This window comes from Carassius auratus, chromosome 22 (genome assembly GCF_003368295.1).
Source record: "Carassius auratus strain Wakin chromosome 22, ASM336829v1, whole genome shotgun sequence".
In the NCBI taxonomy this organism is placed as follows: domain Eukaryota; kingdom Metazoa; phylum Chordata; class Actinopteri; order Cypriniformes; family Cyprinidae; genus Carassius; species Carassius auratus.
In genome coordinates, this window is record NC_039264.1 from 32,802,918 (window position 1) to 32,814,995 (window position 12,078).

The 12,078-nt window shown below is 38.5% G+C and overlaps 2 protein-coding genes across 2 annotated transcripts; both read left to right on the top strand.

The window, feature by feature from the left end:
- Window positions 1-3,589: 3,589 nt before the first annotated feature.
- LOC113040593 (uncharacterized) lies at window positions 3,590-6,834 on the top strand. Its single transcript, XM_026198896.1, has 4 exons — window positions 3,590-3,959; window positions 3,999-4,845; window positions 5,563-5,681; window positions 5,876-6,834. Exons 1-4 carry the CDS (start codon window positions 3,590-3,592, stop codon window positions 6,832-6,834), a joined length of 2,295 nt encoding a protein of 764 aa, XP_026054681.1.
- Window positions 6,835-7,790: 956 nt separating this feature from the next.
- LOC113040594 (major histocompatibility complex class I-related gene protein-like) lies at window positions 7,791-9,748 on the top strand. Its single transcript, XM_026198897.1, has 4 exons — window positions 7,791-7,896; window positions 8,636-8,893; window positions 8,978-9,256; window positions 9,444-9,748. The coding sequence occupies exons 1-4, from the start codon at window positions 7,851-7,853 to the stop codon at window positions 9,746-9,748; spliced, it is 888 nt and encodes a 295-aa protein (XP_026054682.1). The 5' UTR covers window positions 7,791-7,850.
- The last annotated feature ends 2,330 nt before the right edge of the window (window positions 9,749-12,078 follow it).

Here is a 12,078-nt window from a genome sequence, read left to right on the forward strand (position 1 = left end):
TGCACAGACACTATTTAAACTGAACAGAGATGACATCACTGAATTCAATGATGAACTGCCTTTAACGGTCATTGTGCATTATTGACAGACTGTTTTCCTAATTAATGATGTTCAGTTGCTTTGACTCAATCCTCTTTGTTTAAAGCGCTATATAAATAAAGGTGACTTGACTTGAATCTGATCATAATAACTGCATCTCATTTTTACAATATAATATATTTGTTCTCATTTGTTGTTGGTTTTTCTGTTTGTCTGTCCATTAGTCAAACAGTTATATATACTGATCACTCCAATAATTAATTTCCAGTACAACATTTTATCTCAGTTTCATTTTTCCCATTTACTGGGTTCTCACAGACAGAAAGTCCTTATAGATGGTAAACTCCCAAAGTGAAGAATAGTACATAATATCAAATACCAAAAGAGAAAAATCTGTGATGGTATTATCACAACTTTCCTAAATAGGAGAAAATGTCATGAGAATGATTTCAGCAGTCAGAAGAGAGAAAGATGTCACATTTTCTCTCACTCCCTCAGAAGCTATATTACAAACTTTGACAGATTTAGGATGTTTATAGCAAAGGAAACCCGTCATCACAGTATGTGAATGTTTCTCTTCTCGACGGTTCATCTGCTCGACACTTCAGATCCATTTTTGTCTTATTTAATTTTTAAGAGTACATTTCCTAAGCCTTGTTAGCCTGCTGTTATAAACATAGTTTACAGTTAAAATATGAGAAAATTATATTGTGCAAGTGCATCGAAACATAACATTTTCTTAGTTTATTACGACAAAACATTTTTTAAAGGGACAGTTCACCCAAAAAAAAAAAAAAAATTATTTCTTTAATTACTCATCCTCATGCCAGTCCAAACCTGTAAGACCTTGCTTCGTTTATCTTTCGATCACGAATTAAGATATTTTTGATGAAATCCAAGAGCTTTCTGACCCTCCATAGACAGCAAGGGTCCTACCAAAGTAAGACACAGAAATGTAGTAAAGATGTAACCTTATGTTTAATTCATTATTTTATTTTACATTTTGTCAATTCATAGGTTATATATATAAAAAAAAGGAAAAGGAAGAATAAGACATTTTGGTGAATTTGTTTAGTAAGATTTTGGTGTATTTTCAAAAGTCTTATGCAAAGTTTTATACATGTTTTGTTAGAAAGCTCCTTTAAGGCAGGGGCGCGCTTGAAAAAAAAAAAAAAACCAAGCGAGTGGAGCGACAGTGTTGTGTGTTCGGCTGTTCATGCTGTTATGCCGATGCTTCTGATTAAAAGAAGAAACGTGAATTATCACCGTTGTAACCCGTGTTTTATTTATGGATCTACGTTGAAGAGACTGGAGTAGGTGCAGACAAAAATAAAGGGTTACAGACTGGTGGCAGCGGTGTTCAAGTTCAAGAGTTTCTGGAAGTTTCTCGGCTGAAGCATTCGATTAGGAAGGCGCATTTTTTTTTTTTATGCACCGTGAAGGGTACTGGTGAGTGCACAGTTGCCAGTCGTTAGATTAATTAAAGTGGATGCCGTTACTAATCGCTTCATTACAAGATCAACAGCAGCTGTGCAGTGAAAATGTCTACCGATTCTCGCGTGCTCCCCGCACGTGCTGCGTCCTCTAATGAGACGGATAGTGATGAAAGTGCACCTACAGCGGAGGGCAGAGAGCACGCAACTTCTGCAAATCGCACTACAAGATTGCTGCACTTTAAAGTCGATCTACCACCGTGTTTTCATGGAGACGGTAGGGACAAAGACAGTTTTTCTTTATGGAAAGCCCTTATGGTGAGTCCGCCATTGCCATGGAAAGATTTAGACGGTTTGTAGCTGGTCTTGATCCCGTCCTTCAAGCAAAATGTCATGAACATGGTGCTACTAGCCTAGAGGAAGCTTTAGCTATTGCTTGCAAGTGGGAACGGGCACAAGAAGTTCTCAGACTTACACCTCTGCCCCCTCTGAGTCAAAAGACCAGCCTGTCACCAAACTCATCTACTACCTTACCCAGTGAATCGCTTTCAGCTATGGTGTCCACAAAGACCACAGCATCTGGGGAAATTTCTTCTGAAATCATGACTGCGGTGAAGCAATTGACGGCTGATGTTAAGGCTCTCAGGATGGAAGTGAGTCAAATGAAGAGGCAACACGCTTTCACCAGTCAGAGAGATTACTCATCTGAACGTGGAAGAGACAAGCAACGTTACTCTCCACTTTCATCTCCTAGGAGATATCCATTGTCGCCGGCGTCTTCTCCACATCGTCAAAATGAGCCTTACTCATTCAGCCACCGAGACCGTGACAGACATCGGGGCTATGGAGAGCATCACGTGAGTCCATCTTCTCCTTACCGAGATTGTCATGTGAGCCCATCTCCACATCATCAAGATCGTCACATCAGTGCTTCTCCACATTACAGAGATCGTCATGTGAGCCCATCTCCACATCATCAAGATCGTCACATCAGTGCTTCTTCATATTACAGAGATTGTCACGTCAGCCCCCCTCAACCTCATCGAGATTATCGCACCAGCATGTCTCCACATTTTGCTGCTCAACATGCCAGCCTTACTCCTATTCGTCGTAACCAGCCTGTCAGCTCGCCCCCACCTCACCGTGATCGTTGTGGCAGTCCAACCTCTGATCATCGAGATCATCGCTTACATCACGAATCCCATCATCAGGATCATCATATGACAGAATGGCCCTCCAACAAGTTCTCTGGTGAGAGATATGGCCCACGATCTTCTACTGACCATCTACCCTCGTCTGGTGATCATCATGTCAGTTTTGTTGGAGAGGATGTTGATCTTCAGGGAAACGGCTGGTAGCAGGTACCTAGGGGCCGGGTATCTGCTGAGACTATGGTTGGGCCCAAACAAACTGAACGGGTAAATCCTGTCATTCCAACGCCTTATGTTTTTGCAATCATTGAGAACATTGCCATGCAAGAATTTTTAGACACAGGTTCAGAAATATCTTTAATCAGTAAAACACTGAGAATGTCAATTCCCTCTTTAACAAAAAAACCTATTCAGAAATCCTTTCTTTTGGCAAAATCAGTAACTGGTGACTATCTTGACACTTTGGGTATGTTGCCCATTACTATTAGGCTGGGTGAGGAAGTGTTCTCACATGATGTTCAGGTGGTTAGAAATGCTACACAACCAGTTATCCTTGGGTGGGATTTTCTTAGCAAACATCATGCTGCAATTGACCTCAGAGAAAATCATTTAAAATTGTGGAACTGGACTGTTCCTCTTTTGTGTTCGCAGGAAATAGTCCCTCTAAGGAGTAGTGCAGTGACTTTAGAGCCCATTCTGATCCCTGCTAGGTCACAGATGAACGTTTTGGTAAAAATTCAGTCCAACATTGGGGAAAAAGAGTACGCATGTAATTATGTTGGACTCTTAGATCCTGAAATTCAGTCAGTACCAGGTCTTTTTGTGGCACGTACAGTAACCTCTGTGAAAGCAGGCGTGACTTGTGTGCGAGCTATGAATCCGACAAACAAGGATTGCCATGTTTCCTGTGGCATAAGGCTAGGTGCGTTTCATTCCTTAGTCATGCAACCAGGGGAAGAATATACAATGCTGGAACCCAAAGTAGCTCAGATACAGACTCAAATTGAGCCCTGTCCAAAACCCAATGTAGACTTCAGTCAGTCTGCATTGGACAGTGCAGAACGGACTCAGCTAGAGACTCTGATTTACAAATATTCAGATGTTTTCAGTGCAAATGAGTATGACTATGGTCGTACTGATTTGGTCAAGCACACCATCCGTACTGGGGATGCACAGCCCATTAGGCAGAGGGCTTACAGAACATCGCCACATGTTCGAGCTGAGATAGACAGGCAAGTTCAGCAGCTCCTTTCCAATGATGTAATTGAGGAAAGTTGTAGTCCCTGGGCTTCTCCTGTTGTCTTAGTGAAGAAGAAAGATGGCAGTTATAGATTCTGCATTGATTTCAGAAAGCTTAATGCAGTCACTGTAAAAGACTCTTACCCCTTACCTCGTGCCTCAGATGGTTTAGACAGCTTGGCAGGTGCACGCTGGTTTAGCACAATGGATCTGTCCAGTGGTTACTGGCAAGTTGAGCTAGACCCCAAGGATAAGGAGAAAACCGCTTTCAATACAGGCAGTGCTTTATATCATTTCAAGGTAATGCCGATGGGTCTTACGAATGCCCCTCCAACTTTTCAACGATTGATGGAGCTGGTGCTTCGTGGACTTCATTGGAAGGTTTGTCTTGTTTACCTTGATGATGTACTGGTGTTCAGTCAAACTTTCAGTGAACATCTTAACAGTCTTGAGGAGGTTTTTAGTCGTTTCCGTTCAGCAGGTCTGAAATTGAAGGTTAACAAATGTCATTTTGCACGCAGTGAAGTTTCCTACTTAGGTCATGTTGTATCCAGCCAGGGTCTGCTACCAGATGAAAAGAATCTGAACAAGGTCCGGTCATGGCCTACCCCCAGGACGGTCACAGAGGTGAGAGCGTTTGTTGGTCTATGCTCCTATTATAGGAGATTTGTCAGGAGTTTCGCTGTAGTGGCCACACCCCTTCATGCACTGACCCAGAAAGGTGCTGTCTTCAATTGGTCAAGTGATTGTGAGGAGGCTTTTAGGTCACTGAAGCAGGCCCTTACTAGTCCTCCCATTGTAGCTCACCCTATATTCACACAACCTTTTCTACTATACACTGATGCTTCTCATGATTGTGTAGGTTCAGTGCATGCTCAGATGCAGGATGGGAAGGAACGCGTAATTGCTTACGCCAGTCATGCTCTCACTCCATCAGAAAAGAGATGGTCAACTTATGACCGTGAACTGTGGGCTGTGGTGTGGTCTGTTCGACATTTTAGACATTTCTTGTCTGGGGTGCCATTCAAGATTATTACAGATCACAAACCATTGTTAAATCTAAAAAAGGCAGCAGTTGATAATGATCCGACTGGTAGAAGAGCACGCTGGATACTTGAAATGGATGTGTATGACTTTACCATTCAATACAGAGAAGGGAAGCATCATAGTAATGCTGATTCCTTGTCGCGGTGTCGAAATCAGTGCAGTGTGTAATTCCCAGCCATACCACTGCTGAAAAGGTCTCCTTTTCATCTGAAGTGCCACTGGGTTGTGGGGTTCTTCCTGACGTGGGTCCGACACTGTCAGTTGATTTGACTGAATTACAAGCTCAGCAAAAGGCTGACTTTTGTCTTAGTACTGTCATGGACTGGAAAGAGAATGGTAATCAAAGGCCCCCACTAGGCAGACTGAAACATTCCCCTGCCACACTGAGGAAACTTTGGCATGAATTTTTCAAATTATCAGTCCAAGAGGGTATACTGTGTCGTAGAGTGAAATCATCTCCTCATAGCCCTTATGTTTACCAAGTAGTCTTGCCTGAGGTACTCATTCTAACAGCTCTTAAGTGTTTTCATGGGGAGAAATTTAGTGGTCATTTGAGTGCTGAGCGTACTTTGTTGAGAGCTAGGAAAATGTGCTATTGGCCTTACATGTCCCGTGATATTCAAAAATTCTGTGCTGAATGTGTATCCTGTCAGTCCTGTGCTTCCACCACTCCTCATGAAAGGGCCCCGTTACAGTCAATTCATGCAGAACGACCATTTCAAAGAATTGCCGCTGACATCACTGAGCTACCTGTTACTTCTCTCGGGAATAGGTATGTTTTACTTGTGATGGATTATTTTACCCGTTTTGTCAATTTGTACCCTCTGAAGGATCAGCGTGCAACAACTGTAGCACAGTGCATTTTTGAGGATTACATTAAGCAGCACGGGGTCCCTGAGATAATCCATACAGACCAAGGTAGACAGTTTGAGTCAGATTTGATTAAACATTTGTGCAGACAATTAGGCATTGAGAAAACCCGCACCTCACCCTACCACGCCCAGTGTGATGGTATGGTCGAAAGACTGAATCAAACCTTGAAAGACCAACTCGCCAAGTACATTTGTGAAAGTGGGGGTGAATGGGATAAATATCTGCCTCAAGTGGAACTGGCATATAACTCCAGTATTCATTCTAGCACGGGGTTCTCTCCTTTTTTTCTTGCACATGGCAGAGAACCACGGCTACCTGCAGATATCATTCTGAACTATAGTCCAGCTGTCACTTCCTATACACCAGGCACCCCTGCAGGCTATGCTCATGATGTGACCATGCGTTTGTCTTATGCTTTCAAAGATGCTGCTGTGCGGTCCACTGCAGCTAAAGTTAACCAGAAATGGCAGTATGACAAAAAGACATTTTTCCATCCGCATAAGCCAGGTGACATTGTATTTTTGGATGACCCAGCTCAAAAGCAGAATAAACTGGCTCCTAAATGGAAAGGGCCATACAAAATTCTGAGGCGAATGGACAAAGATAACTGCCCTGGGGTAACTTATGAAATTACTGATCCAAGAAATCCACAGTCGAGAAGGTGGGTGGTTCATCACAATCGCCTAAAACCTTACAGGGGTCCTTGGGAGTTGCCTGCAACTCCTAGTTCAGGCTGTGATCCTCCTGTGTTTGGTAGTGCTGAGGCCCCTTCTTTAGTTCCCCTCACTGCATTGTCAGGTGCTTTACCCTTTCGACCCTCAACACCGCCGTATGTGCCCAACCAAACTATACAACAGACTACTACCAATGCAAAGACTGAACGTTCAAATCCAACTGCTTTGTTGACTGAACCTGAAAGTGTGCCAAGTCCCAGTGTCCCGGCCTCTATGGCCCCGGAGAGGGCTATATTGCCTTCTGCAGACACACCTCAATTATCCCGTAGTGGCCGTGCGGTTAAAAAACCTGAAAAGTTTAAAGATTTTGTTTGTTAAGGAGTTATGCACTTATTGGTTGTCTGTGCATTGTATTTTTCACTGTATTTTCACTGTAATGGATAATCTATATAGGAGAAACGAGGACATTTCCTTGTTAAGCTAGGAAGACTGTAACCTTATGTTTAATTCATTATTTTATTTTACATTTTGTCAATTCATAGGTTATATATATAAAAAAAAGGAAAAGGAAGAATAAGACATTTTGGTGAATTTGTTTAGTAAGATTTTGGTGTATTTTCAAATGTCTTATGCAAAGTTTTATACATGTTTTGTTAGAAAGATATTTGGTGCGCCGGCTCCTTTAAGGCAGGGGCGCGCTTGAAAAAAAAAAAAAAACCAAGCGAGTGGAGCGACAGTGTTGTGTGTTCGGCTGTTCATGCTGTTATGCCGATGCTTCTGATTAAAAGAAGAAACGTGAATTATCACCGTTGTAACCCGTGTTTTATTTTTGGATCTACGTTGAAGAGACTGGAGTAGGTGCAGACAAAAATAAAGGGTTACAAAGACATCGAAGCTGATGTAAAAGCAAAGTAATGTAAGATTGCGATATATAGTAATCATTTATTCATTTCTTTTTCTTCCTCTTTTAAAAGTTGAACTGAATATTTTTATAGTTTTAAAATGTATAAAATACAATTCAAACTAGTAAAATGTGTTTTTTGGAGACAGTTCAAACAGCTGCAGCCTTAGTTTCAGTCGTGATGTGATTCTCATTTGAGGTTAAAGTGTTTTTTGTGTTACTGAATGGAGAAGTAGGAGGAGAGAAACCACATACGAGTCTATCAATTCCCCAATAACTGGTAATTGCAAAGTTACATGTAGCTAGTACGTATAAAGTGGGCTATCAATGCAAGTAAAAGCCTCGTACCTAAACATCTGTATTGAGACCATATTTTTGGACACTTCTTGAGTAACCACTTCTTCTTTCTTTTGTGCTGAAGTCTGGAGTTTTTGCAGCTCGTTTTTGACAGCTACAATTGTTTGAGAGTCAGTTGCGTGGATGTTTGTCCATAATGAAGTTCATTGTTTTTTTCATCTGCGTACCTTTTGTTTATTCAGGTGAGATTCATTTCATACCATCAATTAAAGGTTAAAACTTCTAGCCATAGAAGCTAACATGGAATTAAAATGGAAATAAAGATTTATCTGTCAACAAAGTCTTGAGCTACTTCTGTGTTGAACACTGTGTTGCTTTAGTTATATCAATATATTGAATGAGATTTTTTATATGTTTAGTTTTAATGTATAGTTTTGTTTATTTTTAGTGATTTCATTGTGATTTGGTAATTGTAATAGCTGTTATATATAATTAACAGAAAATATTATAGTTTTAGTTATTTATAATATCACTGGTTGAACATAGGAAATCATTTTTTGTAAGTTTTCTGAAAAAGAAATAAAAAAATTAAGTTTAGTTTTAGTTTATTTTATATTTTTATCTAGTTATATATGAACGACTAAAGTTATGAACATTGTCATTCACATTTTTCTTTAAAACATAGATCTGAACTTACATGATTGTGCATTTAAATCAGGAATGCTCAAATTGCTGTAAAATTAAAGCCATATGTATAACCAAGTTATATTCCAAATTTGAAGTGGATCCCACAAAAATTTAACCATTTTCACATGGTGAATTTTGAGTTTAAGGCTTTCCAGTGATGCCTAATTCATGATGGAACTGCAAAAGTATTGATTTGAAATTAAAATAATTAAATAAAAATAATCTGTATGACAAGCATTAATTTTAATGTGTAGTTTTAGTATGTTTGAGAGCTTTATGTCTTTGTTTGTTCAGAACTTCACACCTACATAACTTCATACACTGGAATAAATGGACATACAATCCCAGAGTTTTTTGCAGTAACTACTCTGGATGGGCAACAGATTGATTATTATGACAGTGAGATAAAGAAGCTGATTCCCAGACAGGACTGGATAAAGGAGTTGGCATCTACAGACATGTGGAATGAAGACACTGAGATCAGAGAAAGAGTACAGCAGATTTACAAAAACAATATTCATCATCTAATGGAGCGATTCAATCAGTCACGTGGTGAGTTAAAATATGTTATACTACAGTTTCAAATGTCAAAGATATACATTAAAAAGGAGCAGTTCTTATGGCTTTTCTCTTCAGGTGTTCACACGTATCAGAGGATGTATGGATGTGAATGGGATGATCAGACTGAAGACTCACAAGGTTTTGATCAGTACGGTTATGATGGAGATGATTATGTCGCACTAGATGTGAAGAAGCTCAGATACATCACAGCTGTACTGCAGGGAGTAATAACAATGAACAAGTGGAACAATGACAGAGCACAGCTTGAAATACTGAATCAGTACTACAAACATGAGTGTGTTTACTGGATAAAACATTTCTTGATGTTAAGAAAAGTGGATTTGGAAAGAAAAGGTAGCTTTTCTTTCAAAAATGTACTTTTTTTAACAAGTTGACAAATGTTTTATGATAACTAATGAGTTTGTGTTTCTATTTTTTCATAAATTGTGTCATTTAAACAAAATGTAGATGCATTTATTTAACTGATCTTATCTGAAGAAGCAATAACTATTAAGAATATTTATCTATTTCTTTTTTTTAGCACCTGAAGTGTCTCTGTTACAGAAGGATCCCTCTTCTCCAGTGGTTCTGTGTCATGTCACAGGTTTTTACCCATCAGGACTAACTATCACCTGGTTAAAAAATGGACAGGATCATGATGAGGATGTGGATCTTGGAGCGCTACTACCAAATGAAGATGGTACCTTTCAGAGGACATCTGAACTCATTATTGAACCAGAAGAGTGGGAGAAGAACCAGTTTGTTTGTGAGGTAGAGCACATGGGGAGGACCTTCCGGAGGATTCTGACTGAGGATGAGATCAAGAGTAACACCAGTAAGTTTTAATAGTTGTTTTTACACATTTTTAAATGCTTTTTATTCATATTTTATCTAAGTAGCTGACATTAGATTTTTGAGGTACATTTTTTCAACTAAAACTGAAATGACTAAATTGTTTGATGTTATAGAGAGATGATTATTAAAACCCTTTTACTCTGCTAGACACTGAAAATGCATTGAAGCTCTTAATTTTGGGTTTTCAAAGTGCATGGATGTTTGTCCATAATGAAGTTCATTGTTTTTTTTTTTAATCTGCTTACCTTTTGTTTATTCAGGTGAAATTAATTTTATAGCATCAATTAAAGATTAAAACTTCTAGCCATAGAAGCTTACATGGAATTAAAATGGAAGCTCGTTGAAGCTCTTAATTTTGGGTTGTCAAAGTGGTAAGCTCTAGGCTTGTGTAGTTTTAGTTTGTTAAATTGTTGTAAGCTTTATATCCCAATCACTGAACACATAATTCAGCCACACTTCTGCTATTAGCTTTCATCCAGGCTCAGATGTAAATTCTGTTTAAAATCTATTTATTGACTGACCTGATCTCAGTTTGATGATTTTTATTCCTCAGACTCTGTTCACTGTTGTGGTTCTACTGAAGCTGTGATCCGATTGGTCCTCTCTGCTGTGGTGGGCGTGGCTACTGTCATTCTTCTGGTTTATGACATCAGATCCAGAAGAGCTGAACAAGATCAAGCACAAGTTCACACATCAGGTACATGATTGATGATTTAATTTCCTGCATATTGTTTATGTTTTGCATTAATATTTATTAATTTATGCCTTTATTAATTTTTCCAGAAAGTATTGAAGTCTAAAGCAGATGCAGAACTTTAAACTGAAATGTGAAGGTTCTTCAAGTGTGTTTTTGTTCTTCTAGTGTTTTTGTCATAAATACTGATGAATATTTGTGCTTGCGCTCTCTAGTGTCAGATTTTAAAAATTCCAATATTTCTCTCAGATACAGATCTTTCTTTACTGTTGCTGTCAATGTTTCGTCTGTATTTGCCTTTATCAATAAAGTTTTATCACTCTGAGGTTCAAGAGTCTCTACATGATTTTTATTATTATTATTTTGAAGTTAAAGGACCTCAAGGGTGGGAACCGAACTCCGTCACCGTGAGAGCTTTGTAATTAAGTTTAATTGTATGTCGACACACTAACCAGAACAGTCTCTCCATGTTTCATTACATTTATTATGCACCCCCGGGAGGAAATCTAACTTTGTGTATTTTAACTATTTCAGCAGTGTTATCCATATTAAACTTTACATTCTTAAAACGTTATTTAAAATATTAGTTGTAAATTATTACATTATAATTAAGCCAGTTAGTTTTCTATTTGCTTTTCTATCCACAATAATAAACAATTAACTTGCTGTTGTGTGTCCTTTAACCAAAATACTGATCTGTGAAATTTTATAATGTACTGTACTGTACTCAATGTAATAACATAATAACGTCCTCTGACAGGCAACATTAAAGTCTTTGAATATCTGTAGTCTGGTTTGTGTCTGCGTTTCATCTGTGGATCTACAACATCATCTGGTGTCTCTCTCACGGTTCATGAATTCACTGTCTCTTTCTTGGCTTGTTTAGTGTGCAGGTGTGTGTCTGTGGTCTTTGATCACGACTGATTAACAGCACCACCTGGGTCCCATTTTGTGTGTCTATTTAACCCTTGTGTTATGTTGCGGGTCAATTTTACCCGTTTAGATTTTCTAGTTCTTGGAAATACTGGTTATCCTATGTTTTTTTTCTTGATATTTTGTGACTTTTTCTCATTTATCATCATGAACATGCATGCAAAGTTTCAACATGCTGGTGTTTTTTGACATATGCAAAAAAAATTACTATTACGTTCGTGATGTTCGCGGGTCAATTTGACCCGCATATTTTAACGCTCTAAGGAAACTGTACTGACCCATAATAATACAATTTCTGGTTATATTTTGTTATTTTATTTTTTTACTACTTTATAAAGCTAAAAAATGAGGATTTCCAAACTTATTTCAATGCAGAAAAAGAGAAAAATATTTTGTCAACCACATATGGTAAAAATTACCTATTATTTATTTTTTCAAGCTACCTGGAATAATATTAAACCTTTTTTCTTTTCTTGATATTTTATGATTTTTTCTCATTTATCATCATGGACATGCATGCAAAGTTTCAACATGCTGGTGTTTTTTGACATATACAAGCAAAATCACTATTATGTTTGTGATGTTCGCTGGTCAATTTGACTCTCATAGGCAGCTATTCAAAAGAACTGTACAGATACAAAATAAAAACATTTATTTAATGTATGTCAGGGCATCAACTCCAGTTATAAATTGT